At 38.8% G+C, this 27068-nt stretch overlaps 1 protein-coding gene across 4 annotated transcripts; it reads left to right on the top strand.

Annotated features, from left to right (window-relative positions):
• Window positions 1-1971: 1971 nt before the first annotated feature.
• On the top strand, window positions 1972-25866 carry LOC137469120 (glutamate carboxypeptidase 2-like). 4 transcript variants are annotated; one of them, XM_068181542.1, is made up of 19 exons: window positions 1972-2120; window positions 3457-3565; window positions 6562-6748; window positions 7535-7636; window positions 8425-8550; window positions 10449-10635; window positions 11769-11862; window positions 13240-13338; window positions 15079-15164; window positions 16162-16281; window positions 17614-17696; window positions 17991-18054; window positions 18580-18647; window positions 20606-20697; window positions 21514-21604; window positions 22401-22665; window positions 23491-23572; window positions 24856-24948; window positions 25623-25866. In XM_068181542.1, exons 1-19 carry the CDS (start codon window positions 2003-2005, stop codon window positions 25810-25812), a joined length of 2256 nt encoding a protein of 751 aa, XP_068037643.1. In that variant the 5' UTR covers window positions 1972-2002; the 3' UTR covers window positions 25813-25866. The 4 variants fall into 4 exon arrangements, with proteins under 4 accessions (XP_068037643.1, XP_068037646.1, XP_068037644.1 ...); XM_068181543.1 differs by lacking the exon at window positions 1972-2120 and adding an exon at window positions 2418-2549; XM_068181545.1 differs by lacking the exon at window positions 3457-3565 and having other exon boundaries at window positions 1996-2120.
• The last annotated feature ends 1202 nt before the right edge of the window (window positions 25867-27068 follow it).

Here is a 27068-nt window from a genome sequence, read left to right as displayed (position 1 = left end):
GAAAGGTGGGGATTCCAGAATAGTTTATACAACTGTCAGTAAGCTGATGGCAATTTGTCAGGCATCTGAGTTTGACTTGGCCATGTGACAGGGCATCCTGCTGAGAGTATCATATGCAGGGCTTCTGCACAGCAGGGTCAGACTGCATACCATAGGATAAAGTAGGAGACAGGACCAATATCACAAATATAGGCTTTTTTTTTTTTTTTTTTTTTTTTTTTTTTACCTTCTAACTGGTGATTTGCAGGATTTTTTTTTTTTTTTTTTGTCTTAGAAAATTTCATAGAAAAAAAGAATTGTATTATTGGTGTATTGCTTTTCGAAGGCACTCCTGCTTTCCACAGTAGCCCTCTAGTGTTCTTGTATCAAGATTTCCTGGCACGATATGTTCAAAGTCCAATGTCTGGAATTCAGCCTAAGTTCAGGCTTTGTCTGCATCAGCAAGTAGCATGGCTCAATAAGAGCAGTCCTGTAGAGAGTGCACTGTCCTTGCGCTGCTGCTGAGTACAGACTGCCTGTACTGCATTGGATGTGGGTATAACACAACTTCAGACTTCAGACTGCGCCTGTCATCAGCTGTCTCCCTAGCAGGCATCCGAGCAAGTGTTCTGAGGATGAAAGTCCATGCAGGGCTGGTAAGGTCACCTCTGCAGGCAAAGTTCCACTCTGTACATGGCCCTAAAGGTACACTCTCATCCCAAATATGATGACTGAACTGAATTGAGAGGTTTTTCCAAAATCATACGGTGATAAGATAATTTTAAGGGATGGGAAAAAAGACACCAGCAAAGTCAAAAGTGGACAAAGTTTCAGCCTTGTCCTCAAACTGGCAACTGTGCCTCTCTTTCAGGCTGTGCCTCCCTAAAATGGAAGGAAACAGAGGGCATATAGATACATGGCAGTCAACCCACTGTCACAGGGGCACACATCTCTCTGACGAGTCATTATGGCCTGGCAGAGTGTGTTAGGTATTAGAGTAAAATGTTTCTTAAAATGTATCTTTTAAAATATTGGCTTTTACATTTCTTCCCCCTCAGCTTTGCCCTGCTGGTGTTGCCAGCTCTGGTGTGTGGCCTGTGGAGGATTGCATGGCACGGCACAGTGTGAGAAATCCATAGCAAACCAAGTGTGGAAGTCATTGCTCTGTGTTCTCACTGCCCTTTGTAGTAAATCAAAATAACTGTGTGCCAAGGTGCCCAAAAAGGCCAATGGCATCCTGGCCTGTACCAGTAATAGCACGGCCAGCAGGAGAGGGAAGTGATCATCTCCCTAAACTCAATACTGGTAAGATCAAACCCTGAATCCACTGTGCAGTTCTGGGCCACTCAATTCATGAAGGACATTCCAGTATCCAGAGAAGGGCAATGAAGTTGGTGAAGGCTCTGGAGTGCATGTCCTGTGAGGAGCAGCTGAGGGAGCTGGGGGTTTAGCCTGGAGAAAAGGAGGCTCAGGGGTGACCTTATCACTCTCTACAACCACCTGAAAGGAGGGCACAGCCAGGTGGGGATCAGCCTCTTCTCCCAGGCTACCAAGAACAGAAAAGGACACAGCCTCAAGGTGTGCCAGGGGAGGTTCAGTCTGGACATTAAGAAAAGTTTCTTTACAGAAAGAGTGATTAGACATTGGAATGGGCCCAAGGAGGTGGTGTAGTCACCATCCTTGGAGGTGTTAAAGGAAGGACTGGATGTGGCACTTGGTGCCATGGTCTTGTTGTTGTGCTGGTCATAGGTTGGACTCGGTGACCTCAGATGTCTTTTCCAACCTATTTGATTCTGTGGTTCCGTGAAACACGGGACGGCAGGATGTCGCAGGGGTGTGGCAGAGGGGAGGCGAGCGGCCCGGAGCGGCTGCCAGAGCTCAGCCGCAGCTCGCCCAGCGGCCGTCCAGCGGGGCCGGGCGTGCCGGCGGGAGGGCCTTACCCCGGGCGCTGCGGGGCGGGGAGAGCGGGGCCCTCCCGGCCGGGCTCAGGCGGGCGCCGCGGGGGCACTGCGGGCCGGCAGCCATGCGGACGTCGCTCGGTGCCCGCTCGGAGTCGGCCGGCCCCAGGGCAGCCAGCGGCCGCTTCTGGGCTGTCGTCCTGGGAGCAGCGGCGGGGCTCTTCCTCCTCGGGTTCCTCATCGGTACAGTGCAGACTAACCCTCCTTCGCATCGCGGGCTCGTCCAGCCGGGGGACGTGGCTCGGAGCCGGGCCGAGGAAGGGCTGGGGTGGGGAGAGAAGCGGGCGGGTTTCCAGCGGCCGGGAGTTTGTGCCAAGGGTGGCCGAGGTGAGTCCGTGCTCAGCCGGCCGCTACCACCCTCCGTGCCTCCCGCCCTTCACAGCGGGCAGGTGCAGTCACTGACCCTCTCTGGGCTATCTCTGTTCTCCGCAGGAGAAGGGGTTTTGTGACTTTGCTTTATTTTTCTATTTACTTTTTGTTCAAGTAAATAGGAGTAAAGTAGTGCTGTGGGCAAGAGAAAGGGGCGCTGGGATTGTGAGGAGGGGACAAAAAACACAGCCCTCGACCCTGATGCCTTGAAACAGCACCAGCCGCAGCCAGAGAGGCAGGAAGGTAAACATGGGGATGGAGGGGCACGGACAGAAAGGGAGAAATAGTCTCTCAGTGTCTCACCTGCTCCTTGTCCCAAGCAGGCAGGACAGAGGGTTGCTGCCGCAAGAGATTCCCCCTTCCTACCTTCCTTCTAGTTTCACATATGAATCATGATGATTTTACAGAAGGAAGGAAAACAAAGGAGCCACTTGTATTTTGCAGTTTGGTATGTACTTGGGATTGCTGCCATTGGGAAGCCCCGACTGAATTGCTCTCTCATGTGGAGCCTTTTACTGTGCCAGTAACCAGTGCCTCACTGGTGCCAACTCTTGAACCCACTGGTTCTGTCATTCACACTACCCATGTCTCTGCTGCTGCACATGCACTGAATGTGTCCAGTCTGACTTAAAAACAGATGTCAGGAACACTTCTCTTTCTAGCCAGGTGTTCCTCGCATCACTTACTCTGGTAGTGCTTGCTCAGAAAGGGAAGGATTCCAGAAAGAAGCCAGACAGACCAGAGAGTGTGTTCCTTACAAAGTGTGCCTGTGTTTCCATGCATTTTTTGTAAAGCTGCTGCCTTATTATTGTGGTAACTATATAACTGACAGCATGATGTTCTGGTGCTCAAGGATGATAGGTAAGTCTCCTTAGCATCTACAGGAAAATAACTGATAAATAAATGTAAGATGGTATTTTATATCCCTCAGCATCTACCTAGACAAATAAGTTCTCTTACTGTTTGTGGGACTAACACTGCCATCATTTTGCAGTCTGCATTAGGATGTAGCTGTTTGTATGTGCTGAAATAAAAACAGTTCTAAAATGTAAAATAGTGAAAATCGTTTGGTGACACCAAAGAGAAGTGGTATGTGTCATGGGAATATTGCTCTAATTTTTTTACCTTGGTATTTTCATGTGTTGTACAGGCTGGTTTGCCAAACCTACAGATAAGAAGACATCTCTGAATACTCATGAGGACATGAGGACAGCATTTATGGCTGAAATGAAAGCGGAAAACATCAAGCAGTTTCTTTAGTAAGCAGTGTGTAGACTAATCAGTTCAGACAAGAAAAAAAAAGAAATGGGAGTCAGCCCAGTGATCACAGAATCATAGAATTGGTTGGAAGGGACATTAAAGCTCCTCTGGTTCTAAACACTTTCCACTCGACCAGGGTGCTCAGAGCTCTGTCCAACCTGTCCTTGAACACCTCCAAGGATGGGGCATCCACAGCTTCTCTGGGCAACCTGTGCCAGTGACTCCCCACCCTCACAGTAAAGAATTTCTTCCTAATATCCAATCTAACGCTGACCTCTTTCAGTTTAATGCCATTATCCCTTCTTATATCACTACATGCCCTTGGAAAAGGTTCCTCTCCAGCCTTCTTGTAAGCCCCCTTCAGACACTGAAAAATGCTATAAGGTCTCAGAGCCTTCTCCAGGCTGAACAGCCCCAACTCTCTCAGCCTTTCTTCTCAGGAGAGACAGTCCAGCCCTCTGATCATTTTCATGGCCTCCTTGGGACTTGTTCCATCAAGTCCTTGTCCTTATTGTGTTGAGTCTCAAAGCTGAGCACAGAACTGCAGCTGGGCTCTCATGAAGCAGAGTAGATGGGCAGAATCACCTCTCCGACTTGTTGGTTGTGCTTCAAACAATTCAAAACAATAGAACATTACAATATAGATATTTAAAAGTCTATTAAAATTTAAGTGATGTAATAAATATTTTTATTTTAGTAACTTAGATGCTTTAACTACAAGTACTTGTACCTGATTTGTTTTAGGGATCTTGTAAATGGATTATTTTTCTCTTAGGAGAGTGTAGTATTTGTTAAAATCTTATATTTGTTCCAGTCAGTAATAGGACACAAGTAATAGTTTATTGATAGGAATTTACTTTCAGTGTAAAGAAAGAGCATCAGCTATTGTAGGAATAATCAACAAATTTGGATTTGCCTCATATTCCCAGTCTGATTACATAGCATGGAGTTGTACATGTACTAAATTACTAAAGGACCATTTTCGGTTTATGGGATTGTGGCAATCCCACTGCTTCCTTTTTAAATGTATTTGCCATGAACTGCTGCTGATAAATTAGCTCAAAAGTATGGTCCCTTTGCTATGTAGCAGTCATGTACTGGACTATAACATACACATTCAAAACCAAATATTTAGGAGTTTTTAAAGTCTTAACCTGTATTTTGATTTTGCAAAGTCAACTGTTGTTAAACAGCTCTGTCAAAGGACCTTCCTGCCCTTTAAACTCCCTGTCTCTGTAAGCAGAAAGCATTGTACCTTATTTACTGTCATGTGGCCAGTCCTGCAGTGAAATATAGCAGATGTTTAGTCACTGCTCAGAACTACCAGTACAGGCAGTCAGGTTAGAAGAGAAAATGAAGAAAACCACAATGTTCAGAATAATGGGAGTGTAATACAGGAAAATGTTATTGCATAAATCAACTTCTAATGAAAATGTGATACTTAAACACTTGTAACTCCTACAGAAAACAACCATTCTCACTCACAATAGCACATAATTGTGCTATTGGTTCAGTATATGTCATCCAGAAGATGATACTGTCACTATAACAGTGACTTTTAGTGCAGTATTAAATTTTAGTATGATCAGAGAAACATGGTTTTATTCAGCAGCATTTGGCTGCTAAGGATTTTGTCTAGTTTGGAGAAACAGAGGCTGAGTGGCAGCCTCATTGCTCCCTACAGCTTCCTAAGGAGGGGAAATGGCAAAAGAGGTGCTCATTTTTTCTCCCTGGTATCCAGTGATAGGATGCATAGGAATAGTTCAAAGCTGTACCAGAGAAAGTTCACACTGGACATGAGGAAGCATTTCTTTACGAAGAGGATGTTCAGACTTGAAACAGACATTTGAGAGAGGTGATCAATGAGCCAAGCTTGTCAGTGTTCAAGAGACATTTGGACAATGCCATTAACAACATGCTTTAACTTGGTCAGCCCTGAATTGGTCAGGCAGTGGGCCTAGATGATTGTTTTAGATCCCTTACAAGCAAACTATTTCTATTTCTATTTCTATTTCTATTTCTATTTCTATTTCTATTTATTTCTATTTCTATTTCTATTCTATATGTATAGGTCTTTCAAAGTGGATTTCTTTGATGGCTTGGGTCTTATATGAACTCCAGAATTTAAGTTTTTCCTAATCTCATATCCCTTTATAATCAAAGATATAATTCCTTCATTAACACCAGCTGGTGCTACACATGCTTCTTTGGCATGTTAATGGCATGGTCATGTGACAGAATGAGGACATCATGATGACAGCCTCATTGAACTGAAGATTTTTTTAGCTGGCTCCACAACTGGGCTTTCACAATGGTCTGGACATTTTTTTTTTTTTTCCAGACAATGGGCTGTTCATTATTTATTCTCTCTTTTACTGTTTGTTATTCTTGCTGGCTTGACTTTTAAGTCACCATCTGTTGAGTTTTTCTGTCCCTTGTTTATGCAGTACTCAGAACTCACTCTCTTTTACTTGCCAACAAGACACACTAGGAGTGAACTTTTAGATAAACCAATATTTGTGCCAAAATTAATTAAAATTGTGGGATTCAAGGAGAACATCCAGTTAATTACAAGTAAGGACTAGAGTAATTATGCACATTTCTAAACTGAATACACAAAAATAATTGTACTCAGTTTTTTTATCAGTTCACAATGATAAGGTCTTACTATGCATAGGAGTGCATAGACTTACTGTAGCTCAGAAGACAAGGAGTGAAGAAAGGACAGGACCCCCTAGCTGATGTCATCACACCATTCTTGCTAAACCATGCTGCAAGGAAGATTTAAATACCTGTGCTAGATCAGGACAGCCTGAAACCCTTAATCTCAGTTTATGTGTACAACATAACAATACACAGATGCAGAGAAGTCTTGGTCCTTATTTAGCCTACGTATATCTGATCATCTCTATGAGGTTTATTTTCAGATAGGTTAAGAGGAGTTCTGATTATGACCTTCAATGCCTGACCCTGCTTATTTCTTCCTTTTCTCTAGCAATTTTACACAGCTTCCTCACCTAGCAGGAACGAAGGAAAATATGCATCTGGCACAGCAAGTCCAAGCTGAGTGGGAGAAATTTGGTTTGGATTCAGTTCAGTTGGTTCATTATGATGTCTTGCTCTCTTACCCTGATGACACTAAGCCCAACTACATCTCAATAATTGATGAGCGTGGCAATGAGGTACAAAAACCACCAGTTTTTTCCAACCAGGGAACAAAATCACATTCATGCACCTGGGAAGGCTGTGAGGGAAAACTGTCCTCTGTTCACTTAATGGTATTGGGCCTGGTAACAAGCTCATGGAAATCAGGGATTTCAGTTTGCTTTTATATTTTGCATCTTTGTTTTATAATATATGTGTTAGGAATACTAATATTTACCTTGATTCATACAGCATCCTGACATATGGGTCAAAAACAATTATGTAAGAGAATTACTTAATGTAATTAAATTGTTTGAAAATTACCCTGTTTTTAGAAAGAGGAAAGAAACCCTGGTCAGCACCATTATTTGCATTGATTCATTATACAGGACTGATGATTCAGCTAAATTCAGTCTCTAGATTAAAATTTAGGTCTCAAGATGTGCTATCACAAGGGGGATGAGTTGATTTCATACTGGCTGAAGTGCTCATAGAGGCTTCACGGATGAACAGAATGCAAGCATTTTTACCACTGTGATCTAACCTTTTCTTATCTGCTGTATCCAGACCACTTCAGGGAGCCCTGTGTTCATTTATGCATGATTCTGTGTGAAGAGTGGAGATGAGATTTGTAAATTCACACACTGAGCATGCCTACTGAAAAGGATGCCCAATGCTTGCTAAAACTTTGGCCACTTCTTAGGTAGAATTCTAAAACCAGAGTCCTTTTGATTGCAAATGCTTGTGAAATGTGCTTGTGAATAGAAAGTATTTCTTTTCCATATTGTCCTGTTTAGCTTATTCCTTCTCTCCTTTCCCATTAGGTTTTCAACACATCATTGTCTGAGCCTCCTCCTCCAGGATATGAGGCTGTTAGAGATGTGATGCCACCCTACAGTGCCTTTTCAGCCCAAGGAGTGCCCGAGGTAAGATAGTAGAATGCTACATAGTAAAAGAATTAGAGGTAGGAACAGAAGTAGGAAAAGAAGCAGAGACAGAAGTAGAAATAATAGAAATGGAAAAGATGGAATACCACAGTGTACTGTAGCATAGCAGAGAATATCAGAGAGCAATACAGAATTATTTGAAATTCCTTAGGCTTTAGTTCAAAACCCAACTTATCACTAGTAGGAAAGGTGACCTAGCTCTGATGTTCTTAGGATTATTGTGATGAAGCAGTGTTCAAATTGACCAGTCATATATATGTTTAAGATTTTTCTCTAGTTTCAGTCAGAACTGTGGCAATAAATCTTTAATATCAGCTGCTGTAAACTGCCCCAGACATTTATGTAACTATGCGCCATTGTTTCCCATCTTGGTGAACAAATAGACTTTTACATTTACCTGGCCAAATGAACAATCTCACTTTTCAAAATTCTGCTTGCCCAAGGCTCACACTGACAGGTATAGCTGCACAGTGTTGAGTATGCTTGAAAAGCTTTTGCTGACATTTCTAGCTGGCGATAAAGGTGTTGGCTGTGATCTGAATTTAACACTAATCCTTCATGTCTTGTTATACAGATGGTATCAGCTGATGAGCTTTCTTTGATAAAGCTGGCCTGTGTAACAGGAGTTTTCTGTTCTATGATCATTAGGGGTTTCAATTAATATTTTCTTTTTAATTAATATTTTCAATTCTTATCTTACTAGATCACATACTCCTTTCAACATGCTCTTTGACATTATTGTTTCAAATCCTGTCTCTTTCTCTCAGGGTGAGTTGGTGTATGTCAATTATGGCCGCACTGAGGACTTCTTTACGTTAGAACGTGAAATGGGAATTAACTGTACAGGAAAGATTGTTATTGCCAGATATGGGAAGATCTTCAGAGGAAATAAGGTAATCCTGCTGTATAAAAATGTTGCTGCCCTTCTCAGTGTTACTCCCACTTCAGCTGTTCTGCCCTTCAGCATTTTCAAGAGACTGAAACACTTCCCTGAGGTGCTCTGGAGATTTTAGAGTAACTGAGTTTCCATCGACCTGTGTTCAAAGATGATTATTTCTAGGTGTATTTCTAGTGTATTTCTAGGATAAAAGTAAATCAGTTGGAAAATGTTCCATATTTTAATATTCATTTGCATTCTATAAATTGTTCCAAAATATCACTAATAGAGTGTCATACACTCTAATACTGAACTAAACTGTTCTTTCCTGTTGGTTCAGCTATTCAATACCATGTTTATATTGTGTTTCTTTATAATGGTTTCTTTACACCAGAGAGAGACCATAACTATATGAAAGCTATTTGAAGTTCTGTATTTGGTTATTCAACATTCCTGTGATATAAATTTATTTTTAAACTACAGTTTTCGCAGATTTCCATGACCTAACAGGAAAGGACATAATCCTTTACATACTTCAGGCATACACTCAAGTTATTTTCTCAAAAGAGATGTAAGAAGACAGTCTATTTTAAGAGTGTTTGGCTCTTGTTCAAGAACTATTTTGACCCTAATTTGAGCAGGACTATTATTTGTATTTGTCAGTTACCTAAGGGTGTCAAGCATTGAATTCACTGGATGCCAGTTTTTATTATATACTGTTGATTAATCTCGTGTGAAGCTTTTAAATAGATAACTCACTGGTTTACATACATATCATTTTCACCAGTGAGAAGCGGTATATAACTCATATTCTGGGTCAGATAATATTTTCACTAAATTATTTCCCACTCCTCAAGATACTATCTGAATGGAAAAGACTTAAAAATTGGAGAAGGTATTACTGTCTGTGAATCTTTCCTTAAAATGAACACAAATATCTTAGAGTTACTAATCTAGAGAGGCAGTTTTCCGGTGGTTTGGAGATTATGTGCCCTCCCGTCATTTACACAAAGGGATATCCTCATTCTTACAGTAGTATTTCAAATGACTTATATACTTATATACTGAAGAATTTGGTAGCCTATATAAAGTCTGGAGAACTGTACTGAAAGTTTTTAAACTTCCTAATGGTGTGCAAAAATATGATAGAGGATGAAGGCAAGTACTGTATTTCCTTAAAAAAAAAAAAAGGAAAAAAACCCTATGATATTTCTGAGTTAAAATGCCCAAATTTAAAACTGTTGAGAATTAGTTGTCACTCTGTCACAATCCATCACTGTCATATCTAGTACCAAACCAGATTGGAATGTCAGAATGATAGATATTATACAATAATAAAGTCACACAAGAACACTTTTAAAAATGCAGGTCAGTCCTTCTGCCATAATGAGCCTAAAATGCGGGCTCTCTGGAGTTAGACTTGTTCACAGCCAAAGGCAGTTTCAAGCTCTCCAATTACAATCTTTCTGTATAGACTAGACCCTGAGATACATTCAGAGATAATTTAGGTAAATAAGGTAGCTACAGGACTACCTGAAAGATACTGTTGCATTAATATGATACAGTTTTTTCTGTTCTTAGTGTGTACATTTCAATAGTCAGACTGTGTTGATCTGGATGACAGAATGCAAACTCAGATTATATAGCAATACTGTGGAGGATGTTTTCCATGTCACTAATGTTATCTGCTAACTAAAAGTCAAAGCAACAGCAAACCTTTCACTTTCATATGAAACCTGATATCTGTATAAATATTTTTCAGAAAATTACAAGACAGTTATGGGCCCTTGACTTATCCCAAGCACTGTAAAAGATCCTGAGGAAAAGTCACTGTAATTTATATTTTGTTCTGCCCCTTGAACTCAGGGGTCAATCTATAAAGGACTGGATAGGGACAAGAGATGTGCTTTGCAGGTGAAGAATGCTGAATTGGCAGGTGCCAAGGGAATTATTCTGTACTCTGACCCTGCTGACTACTGTGCACCTGGAGTAGATCCTTATCCAAACGGCTGGAACCTTCCAGGTGGAGGAGCCCAGCGTGGAAATGTATTAAACCTCAATGGAGCAGGAGATCCCCTGACTCCAGGTTATCCTGCAAAAGGTGAGTGACTCTAGAGAAAGCATTCTCTGAGGGTCTGGTATCAGAAAGGGCAGAGGATGTTTTCTCCCTTATGACAACACACTTTCTTTCTTAGGCTTTGTTGCTAAGAGGCAGCTTTGGGTTTCACTGCAGTAGGCCACTTCTGTAAATGGTGCGTGGAAGAAAGTGAGAGGATATTAGGGGAGCCCTAGAGTGCTGATCACATTCATCACCTTCACCTCAGGCTTCCTCAGCTGCTTGAGTTGTGCCTAAGCTGTTCCATTTTGCAACTAAACCAGATCATTTTGATGGAAATTCATTAAGAACTATTTATTCCAGCACTTGGGTCAGTATATCTGAGAGAGGCAATGACCTCAAGAAAAGTAGTCCCTAAGAGATGGGCAGTGCTGCCTCTAGGCAGCAGAGCTTGTGCTGGAAGGGGTTATATATTCAAAACAGCAGCATGGCAGAGCAGACCATGAAGAAAATTTCTGGTTCCTCATGCTAGAGTCAGTGATCACACAAATGAATCCCTGTCTCCCTCAATCACAAAGGGTCCCGGTAAATGTTGTATTAAGGAGGAAACTACTCTGTATATGCTCTTGTCCACATCATGAAGATTAAGATTTGCAAAAAAAATTATTTGAATTTGATCTTTGTCAAAACAAAACCTAGTTTTTGTTTTGTACACAAAAACAGCAATCCAGAATATTCAGTAGTCCAGTGTACAAGATTTTATCTGCCTCTCTTTATCAACTGGCAAATTTTTTTAGTTCCCAGCTGAATGTTTCAAGTATCACACTATGGGCTCCTTCTTTGCTCTTGTTCTTTATGTGTAGCTTAGCCTGAACTTCTTTCCCATGAAGAGAAATATTTCTATGTAAAAGTATTTCACCCCCAAAAAATGAACAAATAATTTTAAAATTTACAGCCATCTTTAAATGCATGACTGCAGACTGTGGGAGAGCCTTGATTAGTGTCTTTCTGAAAACACGTTGGTAAAGCACAAAGAATGAAATTACTGGGAAGATGTCAGCTCAGTTCCCAGGAAAGTGAAATGATTATTCCTGACTCCAGTGTTAAGACTGTGCTAAGAATTGCACGGCTTCCTTCTGAGACTTGTAAATACAAAAATATCTATATTTTGCTTTCAGAATACACATACCGATTAGACAAAACCAGTGGTGTAGGTCTCCCAAAAATTCCAGTTCATCCTATTGGCTATCATGATGCAGAGTCATTACTGCGGTAAGTGTGTGAGAGACATGAGGTATTTTTAGGGGATTGTTTTTTGGAAGTTATGAGTGTATTTGAAAAGAGAGTAAAAAGACTTTTGCACTCTGCTTCTCCTGTAGCTGTTGAAATAATATGCTTGTTTCTCATTAGGACCTCTGTAGGAGGTAAGTGTGGTATCTATTGTTATATATGAGGTATGTGCAGAGTTATCTGGAAATAGTATTTTGTAATATGGACTAATATGTCTCCAAATTTTCTTTTCTTTAAAACTTTATAGTTATCGCTCTTATCAGGAAAACTGCTCATAATGATAAAGGTATAGGTTAAAAAACCTCTTTTATCAACACTGCCAACTAGAAGTGATAGAGCAGATTGCTGTATATGTATAAATATATACTATAAATATGATGTAGTAATATATAGTATAAATATGATGTAGCCATACATTTCTGTTCAAGAAGAAATAAATAATACTAGAACTTGGTTTTAATAATTATAAATTAAACCTAAATCCTTTAAAAATACTGGGTCCTTGTTTTCAATTTTGTCTTGAGAAGTCACAGCATCTTGTTATTCCTGCTATCGTATTTTTAAATAAACAATTTCCTCAGGGCCTGAAGACATGTTGAAGTGTTCTGTGGAATAAAGCTTGACTGAAGTATGTATTTACAGTAAAAGACATGCTTTCATTCACAAAAAATATATTTTGCTTCCTAAGAACCAGAACATCCAGCATGCTTTCTTTTTATCTCAGAAGTTCATGTCAAAAATAAAAGTTCTTCAAGGGAGTAAGTCTGGGTGATTGCAATCCACTAAATTACTGCATTTCCAGTTGTGTTAACAGGAAAAACATGGCACTTCTGACAATGGAACAAGAAAGAGTGACTTGGACTGATCATATTTCTGTACTTTAGCCATCTTTGGCACATATCAGCTGCCTGTGCTACAAGATTAGACAGGGTGTGCATGGGACAGGCACCATAAAACTACTGCCTGTACTGTTAAGTTATGGAATGGCCCAAGTTGCTCTCTGCTAATTCAAATGCAAATGCAGTTCAAGGCAGTAGAATGTTCCAGGGACCATTTACAAGACGCAGTTTATATGCAAAACCTTGTGGCCAACGCTGTCTTCCAGGGTAGCTGAAGGCCATTCCAAGCTGATCTCTCTGCCCAGGATTATTGTTCTATGTTAATTTACTTGTATTAGTGTAGCTAAAACTCCAGATGATTCTCCTGCCAAAGCTTGTAGTATAAATTGTCTAAAACAAAGACCAACACTGGTTTGCGTGTTCATGGGATCCAGCATAGTGTGGTTTCTGGTTCCCCATTTGTTTGGTGCTGTTGTAAGAGGTCCGTAACTGATAATGATTTTTTTTTTTTTCATAACAGTAATATGGGAGGACAGGCACCACCTCAAAGTAGCTGGAAAGGAAATTTGAATGTATCTTACAACATTGGTCCTGGCTTTACAGGAAATTATTCTACAAGGTCAGTTTTGTTTCCTAAGGAGAGTGTTCTTGGGATCAGGAAAAAACAGGCAGAGCAATAGAGTTTGACCAAAGGTAGAGTAGCTGGGTTTATTTACATAATTTCTTTGGTTTTGGCTGTTTTCTTGGCTGAAATGTGCTCAGTGCAAAGCATTAGTACATTATGTCTTGATTGGATGGATATGACCTACTTGCTTTAGTTTCCATCTAGTTTTGAACCAGTTTCATTTGAAAAACATCTAGCCTTTGATAAACTGTTTGTTGAGAGTGCTTTTTGGTGGTGGTTTTTTTTTTTCTGTTGGGTTTTTTTTGGGTTTGTTTTTTGGTGTTTTTTTGTTTTGTTTTGTTTTGTTTTTGAGAACTTTTGTTTTCTTTTTAAGTTCATATGAGTCCAGGTTTTGGTCTTACCTTTGTACTTATATAAAGCAGTATTAAACTGCTTCTTATAAGCAATTTGTCCACTCAGCTTTTCCTGAAAAAGAGCTTAAACTCTGATGTCAATTTGTTGCTCCTGATTGTTTTTAATTGAATTAGTAATTACAGTTTAGGACTAAAGTCTGTATGTTTCAATGTTGTCTGAGTACAATGTACTGACTTCATATGAACTGTTTAACTTCATATAATTGTTCATAATGATTTTTATATGAACCCTTGGGGCTAAGCTGTTACATCTTCAGCTGTGGTACAGATAAACAACTGTTGATGTTGTAGAAAAAAATCTCTTGATTTTTTCTACTCAGGTTGTCTTATTTTCTGCTTCCTGAGGTGCTGCAGTAGTATGGACTGTGCTGGAATGTTCTTGTTTTGGCTAGGGTAGAGTTAATTTTCTTCACAGTAGCTGGTGTGAGGCTGTTTTTCATTTGTCATGAACACAGGGCTGATAATATAGGAAGGTTTTTGTTATTGCTGAGCAGGGCTCACACAGAGCCAAGGCTTTTTCTGCTCTTTGTGCTGCCACACTGGTGAGAGAGTGGGTGATACATGGGAGGCTGGGAGGAGACACAGCCAGGACAGGTGATCCCAGCTGACCAAAGAGATATTCCAGACCATCTGACACCATGCTCAGTACATAAAGTAGGGGAAAGAAGGAGGAAAGGGGAGACTTCTGGAGTGATAGTGTTTGCTTTCCCAAGTCACGATTACATGTGATGGGGCTCTGCTCTTTTGGAGATGGTTGAACAATTTTGCTTTGCTTGTTTCCATGGCTTTTGCTTTATGCATAACATTGTCTTTATATCAACCCATGAGTTTTCTACCTTTTATCCTCGAGTCTCTCGCTGCTAGTGGGGGAGTGAGTGAGTGGCTGTGTGGGGCTTGGTTGCTGGCTGGGATGAAACTCTGACATGGAGTCAGTTCTGATTGGCACCAAACTGCAGAAAAGTAGAACTATTTACCTTTTTACCATTAGATGCTTTCCATTTTTGTTTCACTATTTCAACTTTAAAAACTAGCTGCTAGCAAAAGATCTTTGGAGTTCTGATCTCATTATCTGTGTAAATCTTATTGACATCAGAAATATTACATAGCTGTCAAGGGCTAAATGCTGTTCTCATTTGTGCAAGTATGAATCCAGAAAAAACCTACACTGCAATACTTTCAGATTTACTTTGGTTTAATAGGAGATAAATTTGGTCAAAATGCTTTCCTTGTCATTTATATTGTACACTTTTGAAAGGTGTCGAGATGTTTGATTATCTAATCTGGTGCATTTTCTCTTTGCATTTTCTTCCCAATACACTAGAAAGGTGAAAATGCACATTCATAGCAACAATGAAGTAAGAAGGATTTACAATGTGATTGGTACCATCCGAGGCACAGTGGAACCAGGTAAAATCATTTGCCTTCAGCATAATCTGAGTAAACAGTGACCTCTACATGTACTTCATGGTTACAAGGGGGAGATGAGGAATATAGTTTTCTCTGAAATACTGTATTGCATGATCTTTGAAATGGTGTTTGCCCTGGCTTTCATATGGTTCAGGGTATTTCAGCACTTTCACTGTAAATGCTGGTTTTCAAGGGGGAGTCATAACCAAGATGGAAATATTTGCCTTCAGACAAGTAACTTTGCAATTGAAAGAATATTTTTAAGTGGGTATTCTCTTGTAGGAAATATGGGACTGGATTTTGTGTTCCATCAGAAGATACTATATCCACCATTATTAACTTTTTGTGTATCTTACACTGTCTTGTAACCAGTGTGATTTTATAATCTAAAAAACCCACATATATAGACATTCCTAGAATGATGATAAACGAATGATCATTTATCTTCTGACTGCAGCAAATCCCTTTTGCCTAAAACACAACTGTTAACCATATTATAGAAGCACAGAGACCTAGTCTGAATTTTATCTCAGTAATCATATCTCTGTCATGATTTGGACAACCCTATTTGTGATTGATTATGTATATCCAGAGAAATACTGCATTCAGCACATGAATTCACATTGTTGTGAATTTCTGTACTGTACATATATAACTAGTGGATCAACTTCACCATGAATCACACTATTGTGAAGTATGGAAAAATGCTTCTATCTTTGGAGGAAACCTGTAGTATATTCAATAATAGAACTAACAACATGGAGTTTGAGGTTTTATGTCTTGTGGGATCCAGCTACTGGGTTTGACAAATTCTTCAACACTGACTGAAAATACAGAAAACTGTCTTCAGAAATTTAAAACTTTTTTTCCTTTCTATCATGTATATTATAAACTATTAATCTGTGTTGCTTGATGCATACGTGGAAAATTAGAAATTACTTCAAATTAACATCTCTGTGTCAAGAAAAAAGTAAACCTCCAAAATTAATATCTCTAGACAGATATGTCATTCTGGGAGGCCACCGTGACTCATGGGTATTTGGTGGCATTGATCCTCAGAGTGGGGCAGCTGTCGTTCATGAGATTGTGAGGAGCTTTGGAAAACTGAAAAACAAAGGTAATGTAATAAAAGAAAAAAACACATCAAAGTAGCTACTCTGAGCAGTGCTCATTGATTTCTGTGAGCTTTAAACATATGCTTGAAATTAAAAACATGTATCTCACTGATATCTTGATTAAACATGCTGCTCTGCACCTTGGTGTACGGGAAGTACTAATGCTCAAGAGAAAGCACACCTAGAGGGAAACAAAACAGAATGGGGGATGTTGAAATAAACACAGCATTTTGGTGCAATTGACTACTCTGTATTTGGGTCAGGTCTAGATGTGTCAGTGGTGTAATAATACAAACACAGTGGTGAACTTCATCAGGGCCACAGGCTGAGCCTTCTCAGCATTTGACTGTGGCTTGGAGGCATACTCAAGAATAAGTGAAGAATGTCAATGTAATGCTGAGAATGAGCTGTGCAAACATAGTAGGAGGTAATGGTTAAAAATACTTCATGCCTGCTTGCATTAGAATAGGAACAAATGTCAACTGAACCAAGTTTCTGTTGCTGTCAGAGCAAATGCTGTCTCCCTATCTGACATCCCGTGGAGAGAAGCTCTAACATAAACACTATGTTAGAGAAGTGTTATTTGCCTGTCCATTACCCATAAAACCTATTGACATTTAGTTTTATTTCCATTTCTTCCCAGTAACTGAATATCAGGGGAAGCTGTCTCTGGAATGCAAATGATGAAAAAATTAAGTTAAAAAAAAGGTAGTAAAAGGTGAAAAGGTTGCAGTAGCTTCAAAGGAAACTTTGGGCTGAAGTACAGCATCGGGGCAATAGAGCCTGTTCTATTTGGCCTGGGTTTAAATTGAATGGAGGACTTCAAGTGAAAGATTTTTCTTTTGAAGGTGAACTGTCAAAGTTACAGGGAATTGCTTAGGTTTTGAAATCTGGCATTTGAAACACAGGTCAAAGAAGTTCTGTAATAGAAATTAAAATATGTCACTTTTCTGTCAGAGTAGACACTCATATACAATGTATACTAGACTGAACAGAGCAAGAGTATTAGAAAAGCTTTCTTTCAAGAATTTGTGCACAGCACTTTATTTTTTCTTAATCAGAGTTTTAAATTCTAGAAAATTTTCTTGCACTTAAAGGTGAGAGAAAAAATACATTATTTGGCGCAATATTGAAGTAGAGGAGAGATTGCTACAATAGCAAATCATTATTAGGTAAGGTTACTGAAGTTGATGTTAAAGTTCCTTATGTATATCTCTTTCCCCACAGATCATGGTAAAAGATCAGCCCCCCAGTAATGCCATATGTTTTCACATTAGTCGTGTAACAAGCAGCCTTTATTTTTGTAATACAATTTTCATTGTCTTTCATTTCAGGATGGAGACCAAGGAGAACAGTGATATTTGCGAGCTGGGATGCAGAGGAATTTGGCTTGTTAGGATCAACAGAGTGGGCTGAGGTAAACCAAGAGTGTCCAAAAAGAAATTTGCATGGTGGCTGCTCTTTGGGAAATCTGCACTGGAAAGAAGCACTTCTTCCCTCCCGCCACTCCTTCCTTATGCACACATTCTCTCTCTCCCTTGAGTTTCCTTTTGAATATGAAGAATCTCCAGCTTCTTGCACTTTATGATATTCTTCTCTGAAACAGCTTTTTCTTTTGTGAATGGGAACAGCTATTTCAGAGAAGTCTCTCTAAGTTCTGAGGGACAAAAAATGCATCAGCATTTTCTTCCTTTTTTTTTCTTTCTTGTAGGAAAATGCTAAAGTATTGCAAGCACGGGGCGTGGCTTATATCAATGCAGATTCTTCTGTTGAAGGTACATGGATATGACTTGTGTTTTATAGGAATAGTGATGGTATGACTGGGAGGGATTTTGTCTTGGAGATTTATGAGACCTTCAATGTGATAATTTTTGTTGCATTAATTCAGAAGTGAATATGGGGAGAAACTGTGGCTTGTAATCATAAAGTATCCTTCAGATATTCATGTTGTTTCAGGGAAAAAGTCCTTTACAGTAGTGACCCACTCTTCGGGAGGTCATAAGATGGACAAGAAGTGTTGTGCCCCGAGTTCTGTGGCAATTCTTTAGAGTCAGCTTCTTCTCTTATAATGTGCATAATAATCATGGGGACATAAGGAAAGCTCTTAAGACTTGATTCAAAAGCTGGGCTCTAATTCATCCTTACCAATAAAGTGCACTGAGAAGATCATATGAAGACTCTTCTCAGCTTGCTCCTCATAAAGAGTGTAGCTCCCTAGTCCCTTTCTTATTAAGAAATAACAGCATGAAGTTTCAGCTGAGGGAACTTCTTCAAATAAATAGTTTTTCATGTTTTTTCAGGAAACTACACACTGCGAGTGGATTGCACACCACTGATGTACAGCCTAGTTTACAGTCTGACTAAAAAGGTAATATCACTTGAAATTTTTAGCTAGTATGTTCAGTACTCACTAACTTGATGGGGCTCTGTCTGTAAAAAATATGGTGTCAGATCTTTCTTTTCTGACTGCAGTACCCCTTTTAGGTCAATAGCTATGGAACTGGAGCTTTTTCCCAGGACAGATAAGGGGATTCCACACTTATACCATTACATTAGCAACTATGTGGGGTTAGGGGATTTTTCCACTCCTTCTGTGAAAGCATTCCTTCTAAGAACAAATGCATGCTGTGTACCAGAGGACAGAAACAAGCATATACCTGGTTGCCCAGATCAACTACTGGAATGCCCATAGTAGTAGGAGACTCTGACTGACTCCCTTTAGGCAGGGGGAGAAGTTAGGGTGGCTACCATGTTATTTTTGTGTGATGGTTCGGTCAATGTGCTCAGCTTCAGTGTACCCTGTTAGTTATTTTTTGTGTCTGACCATAATGCTGTCACACATTTGTGTGGCACACAAAACTGGGAGATAGGAACCTTTCTCAGGAAATAGCCACACCATCTTTGGTGTAAGATGTTCCTTGCTTGGGGACTGGGTCTTAGAGGCTGGCATTTTATTTGTGGGGGTTCTTCTGTTAAACTGTATTAATCAGTGAACATTTTACACAGATTTGTGTATATTTTAGATGCCAATGTACATTCAACTACTGTGTATATTCTGTGAATTTACTTTATCTGCCTTTATCTGTTTTATGTATTCAGTCATTTGATAATTTATTATCTCTTGGAAGCTGGCATTAGACTGGTGCAAAAGTAAAGGAAAAGTAGTAAATCAGTATAATAATTTTCTGGCAATTGTAAGACAGCAAATAAAATGTAGCTCTGTTAAAAGTGGGTGCCCAGATAAAGAGACTTCTGTCCTGAACTCAAGAAGAGTTGATCACCTGCAGTTCCCATGGTAACCTGTGCTAAGTGAAGGTGTTTGGAACTGTCAGGAAATCAGGTCAGCAGAGTCTCAGTTTGGACACCAAGAGCCATCATTAAAATCTTGACCTAAATACCAGTAAAAATGCTTGTGTAACCCTTCCTCGAGTTGGGAAGGAAAGGCTGATGAATGCATGTAACCACAGCTTGTTGGTAGCTGATGTTTGAAGAGAATGCTGATGAGGAAGCATGTCCCATGTGATCCCATTCATAGTTAATCTGTGGTAAAAAGTTTTCATGCTGATAGTTCTGTTCTATGGACAATTTCCTTGATGGACAAACCCCCAAATAAATTAGTTTTAATTTGATTCCTTTTGTGGAGTAATTCTTAGATAGAAGACAGATTAATAATGGAATATATATTAATAATCTTTAATAGATTCAAAATAATGAAACCTCAGCAGTCCACCAATATAAAGGGAAGATGAGGAAACATCCACAGTATTTAAGCTGCTTAGTTACTTGCAAATTAGTCAGTGTTAGGAATGAGCTTTAGAATTATTATGATTTGTATACCTCTCTAGCAGCTATACTGACATAAACACCAGGTACTGTGAACTTTGCCCTTATAAGGTTGCTTCTACATCCATAAACATATCTTTTGTGAACTGAAACAAGGTAGAAACAGTTTTAAATTGAACTAAGAAAAAATTGAAATTTTCTGCCAAAGTAAAGCAAAATGTTTTGGTTTTGTGAGGGATTTCTCTGTTGAATATTTAAATTAAATGGCTGAAAATCTCATAAAGAAATATCATAATTTAAATATTGACTCGAAATGTTTTGCTTTTCTTGTGTTTTCTTCCATCCAAATTTACCTATTTTTTAGCAAGTAAACTATTATTCTGGAAAATGCTATGCATTTGAAGTGTTAAAATGGAAGTGCAGAAAGGTTGAGGGACTTAAGATGACTCACTCATAACCCTAAGCCATAGGCTTGGAGTGATGACAGGTTGTTGACTTGTTGTTTGGTGACATTTAAAATTGTACCCTTTGTCTTTTTTCTAGATACCAAGTCCTGATGAGGGGTTTGAAGGAAAATCTCTTTATGAGAGCTGGTATAAAAAAAATCCATCAAATGAATATAAAGAGGTCCCCAGGTCAGTGACAAAAGAAAACAAATTGCATACTAAGCATTATTATAACTTGTAGAATGTGGTTTTTAAAGAAATACTCATATGAAAAACTGAGTTCTGAAGAGAAATGGTTTGAATCTCAGCTGGTACAAATTCCAGAGCTGTAATGATTGCAGCTGATACACTGCTGTACAACAGGTTTGTGACCCTGCCTTTGTAGATGAGCAACAGACTTTATATATGAAATGTGTTCTTTTAGTTTACAGATGTTTAGACAAATAAGGTAGTATGCACAAGACAGTGGCAATTGCACAAGATGTTAACTCAACAGCTTTCCTTTGCATTTTTTTCCAGTCTTCTGGAAGGCCTCTGCATTTAGGTGGCTGGGGTGCACACCAGGCAGGATTTTACAGCATTGTTCTTCAAATTTACCAGGGGAATTCTACAGGATCTCAAAAAGTGATTTTATTCCATGAAGCCAGCTGCTGTGATATCTCTGAGTTGAGAGCTTGGGATAGTGGAAGTTCAGCAGGAAGAAGGCCATTGGTTCTTGTCAGTGATAAAGAGAGAGTGAGATATATTCTTCTCTTGAGAACTGGATATTTCTGGTCCTGAGAAGGGTGACTTTGATCCTCAGAGAATGCAATTGATGAGGTGTAGGTAATTCAGGGGTCAGAGGCAGTTCATGATGTATTGACAAAAAAGAGCACACTGGGGAAAGCTATGTAGTGTGTAGTGACTGACTGCTGAATAAATAACTGCCACGGTATACTTGGAAGCAAACTAAAATTATACCTTAAGTATTGTCATTCAAGGCATTTTCCTCTTTCTTGTTTAAAGAATAAATAAACTGGGTTCTGGCAATGACTTCGAAGCATTTTTTCAACGTCTCGGCATTGCTTCAGGCAGAGCACGTTACAGTAAAAATTGGGTAAGTCTGTGTCTTTCTAGTTTGGTCTCCCTTGTAACTGCCTGAATAACATCACCTCTAAAGGAGCCATTTAGACTTCTAGCTTTTTAGGAGAGCGTAGTTCAGTTCAGTGTTTTAGAGTGGTGTCTAATTACTACAACTCTATGTCCTACCTCAACACAAATATGTAATAAATAAGAATGATCAACTTGTCACATAGACAAAAGGACTTTTGCTCAGGGTAAATGGATGTGCTCAAAATTACCTGTGGCTGAAGGCTTCTAATTAGTTTATGGTGACTTTTGAATGATTTGTAACACTTTACGAAGCTTTGAATTCAAAATGGTTTGTGTTGTATTGAAAATACGGGTTGGGCTCTGGAGCATACTGTGAGAGGAGATTAACTGAGAAATGTTCAAGGAGCAAACTATTCAATGTGGTCATTTCCTCTGAGGAAGAAATATCCAAGGACACAAATTGTTATTGAATCCAAGCTAGATAAGAAGTCCAATCTCACCTGGACTTAGCCAACTGTAAGTTATGTGTCTGTGCTTAGGTACGTTCTTTGGGCTGTGTACATGGTCAGTGGAGAGAGATTTCTCCAAATGACCATTCATCTCAGCATAGGTTAATGTCTAAGAGAGCCACTACTGACCAGTTCTCCTTTGACTGTCTATAGTGGCTACATAGGATTAGTATGACCTGAACACTTAAACTGTACCATGCCTTGAATCCCACAGCAAAGGTTTTCAAGCCACACTGAAATAGACATGGCTGAATAATGGTTCTGATTTTGGCTTGGTTTCCTTTGTTTCAGAATGTGGCAAAATACAGCAGCTACCCAGTTTACCACAGTGTCTATGAAACCTATGAAATTGTGGAACAGTTTTATGATCCTACTTTCAAGAATCATCTGACAGTAGCTCAGGTACGGGGAGGGCTGGTGTTCGAATTGGCCAACTCTGTTGTGCTTCCCTTTGACTGTAGAGATTATGCATCAGCTGTGAGCAACTATGCTCACATCATCTATAATTTGTCAAGGAATCACGAAGAGGAGCTGGCAACATACAATGTATCCTTTGGTACGTACAATCTTTCTTCACATTCCTGCTCTGTTAATGCTAACAGTGCCTTATATTATTGGATGTCTTAGTCATGACCTGGTGTTTACCTTGGCTGTATGAACAGTAAATAAAACAAGAGCAATACCCTCCATTAATTTGAAATGGGAATATTCTGTCACTAGCATGCCTGCGTGGGGATGACCATGCCATTGCCAAATAGAACTAACACAGTTGCATGTGCTTTGACCTGTGTATAATTCACCAGTATTGACAACAATATATCATTGTCATGTTTCCTTAAAAAAAATCACACTGTTTTGCAGCTTACCGTGTTGGATAATTCTGTGCCTGAGAAACCTTTTTTTAACTAGCAACATTATAAAATACTCAGTTTAAGATTTGGCTGCTAATGGCCAATATCAGGTACATGTACATGTGTGTACACAGACCCACACACATTCTCAATCTTTCTCAAAACTCTGTGTGGAGGGACATAACCATAAAACACAGGTTGCTGGGATTTGTAAAATCTCAGACCTACCTGAACAGTCTAGTTCTGGTTCCATGATCTGGTTTTTGATATTGCTGTACATTCTTCAAGTAGCAAATACTAAACAATATTCACAACAGTACTTACTGCTGTTGTTTCTAAGAGAGGTTTTCACACAGAATTATGTAGTTTTAAATGTAGGAATATAGGACCATCTTCTTTTCATTCAGCAAGACTTTTAACAGTTCATGGTCATGATCCCAGTGGAAGATAAAGCTTTAATTGAAGAATTTGATTTGTTAAATGATATCTTCAGAATTTGAAGTTAAATACTTTGCTCCTGCTCCCTCCAGATGCTCTGTTTTCAGCTGTGAAGAATTTTACAGAAGTTGCTGCTAGCTTTCATGAGAGACTGCAACAAATAGATCTCAATAAGTAAGTTCAACTCTTTTTTCTTCCAGTCAAATACTTCATGTAGTCCTCTGAGCTCAAGAGGGCTTAGTCTTCACTTGCTGCCACTTAATGGAAAAAAAGAAATAAAGAAGCTGTAGTTGTGGCATGCTTTTTGATGAGCTTTCAAGAAATTCTGTGCACCACCTATGCCAAAAGGCCTAGTTTGCACTTGACTTAATTCTTAATTTATTCTTTGTAGGCCATGCCCAGAATGACAAGCCAAACTTCCTTTTGTATATACATATATGTATATTCCATTTCTTGGGAAGAATCTAATTTAGCCATATGCTTACCCTTATGGAATACTAGCTGAAAATAAAACCCATCTTTTTAATGGCAGCAACTCTCAGATAAAGGAGTTAACACTAATCTCTTATGCAAAAGTTGACATTTATGACATATAACATGTATGTGAAATTTTCAAAATGGCTTTATTGATGGATGGCCCAAATCTATGCTTTAATTAAAACAACCAATTTCAGTTTCTGTTTACACCACTGTAAACTTGAAAAAAATTCCTTAATGGTAGTAGAGCTACTCCAGTTTTACTGTAATATAAATTTTAACATTTTTTATTGGTGAATGCCTTTGAAGGTCTACAAGTTACTTTGGATTTAAACCACCAAGCCCACATATATTCTATATAAGCTCGTCACAGTTCTTTTATTTATTAAGCATCAATAGTATGTGCAGGGCTATTAAAAGCACACAGATACAGATGGTCTCTGCTCTAGGGAATTTAAAATCTACCATCAGAAATACACAATTCTCGGAAGGCTCAAAAGAGGGTTTTAACATCACAGAGTTCCTTTTTCTGATATGTTGTGATTTTACAAAAAAAAAACAAATGCAATTTTATTGAAGTAATTTTTGGCTGGCTGCCTTTCTGGAAAAGAGGGTCCTTAGAAAACTGTTGTACAAAAGAAGAAAATGGTCTAAGCATCCTCATGAAAAGGAAATAAAGGAATGAGAGAAAACATGAACGAAAACACCCGAAACACTGTATTTTGATGCTATCAGTTAGACTTTAAAAACAGCTTTAAGAGACTTTCCAGTTATGAACCAGACTCTGTCACAGGACAGATCAGCATAATTCGGTTATGCAGGTTAGCCGATAGCATGGGCTATCTTTTGTGGGCTACACTTAAAATTCAACATCCCAGATCTACTGTCCTTTATAAATCCAGATGTGTATGCTGGGATTAGAGTAGGTTGAACACACTGCAGTTAACATATTCAACAGATTCCCTTTTTTTTTTCTTTAGCTTGCTTGCTGTCAGATCACTAAATGATCAGCTCATGTTTCTGGAAAGGGCTTTCATTGACCCCCTTGGATTACCTGGCAGGCCATTCTATAGGTGAGAAAGGCTTACTTTTCACTTTCCTCATGAAGTACGCTATAAAAATTCCTTTAATTTTTACAGGTCTCTAAATGGAGTTCTAATGATTTTATTCAACACAGCAAAAGTACACAAGACAGGAGGAATGAGATGAAAAGGGACATTGGGGAAAACTTCAGTATGAAACACTGTACAGAATGAGGAAGATTCTTGTTGGAAGCCTATTCAAATAATTTCTCTTGGTTTGATTTGGCTTCTAAACAGATGGAAAAGTTTAGCCCTGGAGTAATTTTAAGTAATTTTAATTGTAGAAACTTCAGGAAGTTGTTTGTATCATTTGAAAGTGGAATAGTGTATAATTGAAGAACCTACAATTTGATCAATTTTAAGAGCACAGCCATGCTAGCAAATGTACTGTGACGTGCAGTACTGAAACATCAGGGAAAGAATTCAGTGGTCTTCTCATCCAGGTCAAGAAGTAAATCTTATTTGAGAGGCAGTGAATAAATGGTCTTATAATGTAGCTTATGCTATTTTCTTGCTTCATGGACTTTAGCTACTATTGCTGCAATAATCTTATTTATTTACATCTTCAGTGTCAAGTGTTTACAGCTGCTTTATAAAACATAAAATAGTATGTTTTATTTTCCTAATGCATAATACTTTTATTTTTTCCTTCAACTTCCCTACAGACATGTTATCTTTGCTCCAAGCAGCCACAACAAATATGCAGGAGAATCCTTCCCAGGAATCTATGATGCCATGTTTGATATTGAAAGCAAAGCTGATCAACATGAAGCCTGGGAAGAAGTGAAGAGGCAGATTTCCATTGCAGCCTTCACTGTGCAGGCAGCAGCAGACACACTGAAAGAAGTAGCATAAATATGAACAATATAGTCATCAATGAAGACTAAATCTGACAGTTTGCAGAAACCTTAAAATATACCCAAGTTGAATGCATTTAGTAATGTTAACAAGGTAATATACTCCATTCTGAGAGGTCAGGATTTAGATGTCTTCTGAGTTGAGACTGATAATGTTTCAGGTTTTCTCCCAGCTTTGTATTTTAAGAATTGCTAATTATTGGATTTATTTTCAGAGTTTTGAATTTTTCTGGCTTGATGATTATAGTGATCTCCATAGTTCTTCAGGACAACAGAATTCATATCATGTTTCTATCAGTTACTAATACTGTTGTTGCCTTTTTGTTATTTACCCTGGGATTGCATAATTATACCTCAAGACAGACTCTCAGCCCTCCTTTTCCACAAAGATTGAAATGGACATGGAGATGGGAAAACTGTCACATACCGTGTGCAGGATCTATAATAATCATAACAAGTTTTGGGCAGCCAGCCCAGAATGCTCATCCATGACATTATTTTCCTCACATGCTGAACCTTGCAGCTGTCTGCAAATAAATTTAAGCAAGAAGCTTTTAGTCACTGGAATAAAAACAAGGGAATACATCTTGTCAGACATATAGTCATCTCACAAAATATCTTTCAAGATGAAGACCCTATTGTTATTCTTTTAACCAAAATCTATCCTTGTTATTCCTTGTCCCTGTAGAGGTGTTTTTAATATGAAGACAGAAGCAAAGAAAACTCATCATGTCCTTAGTTTGAAAGGATACCAAATTATTACCATTTTTGTAGAGTCTGTATATCTGATGATCAGCTGCTGCTTACTGTTATGACAGACCATGGGGCAACCAAGATCAGACAGAGAAGACTCAGAAAATCACATCCCTTCATCTGAAATTTTGCCACTGGACTATTACTAACCTCTTGTACAGCTAATATTTTGTGTGATTTGGTGTGCCACGTTAGCTGAGACCTCTACCATGTCTTCAACTACTGTCCTGTGATCTGATGGTTTTCAGTACTATGGCATATTATTTTCTTTTCCATGAGGTTTCATTTAATCATAAATATTTTTGCACTTCACATTAAAACCTTTTAGACAAGTTACTCTAATTAAGTCATTATTTTGCTTAACTGTTGGTCTTTCTGATAAAATAATGTAGTTTACCAGATAATGGGAAATGCTCTTATACCCATAGTTATTGCCCAGTTATTTTCTCATTTTTTATGAAACTGCTTGGAGTAAAATGATGGAGATATCTTCCCCCAAAT

This window comes from Anomalospiza imberbis, chromosome 2 (assembly GCF_031753505.1).
Source record: "Anomalospiza imberbis isolate Cuckoo-Finch-1a 21T00152 chromosome 2, ASM3175350v1, whole genome shotgun sequence".
Lineage (NCBI taxonomy): Eukaryota > Metazoa > Chordata > Aves > Passeriformes > Viduidae > Anomalospiza > Anomalospiza imberbis.
Note: the sequence above shows the minus strand (reverse complement) of the source record. Positions and strands in the feature narration are given on the sequence as shown.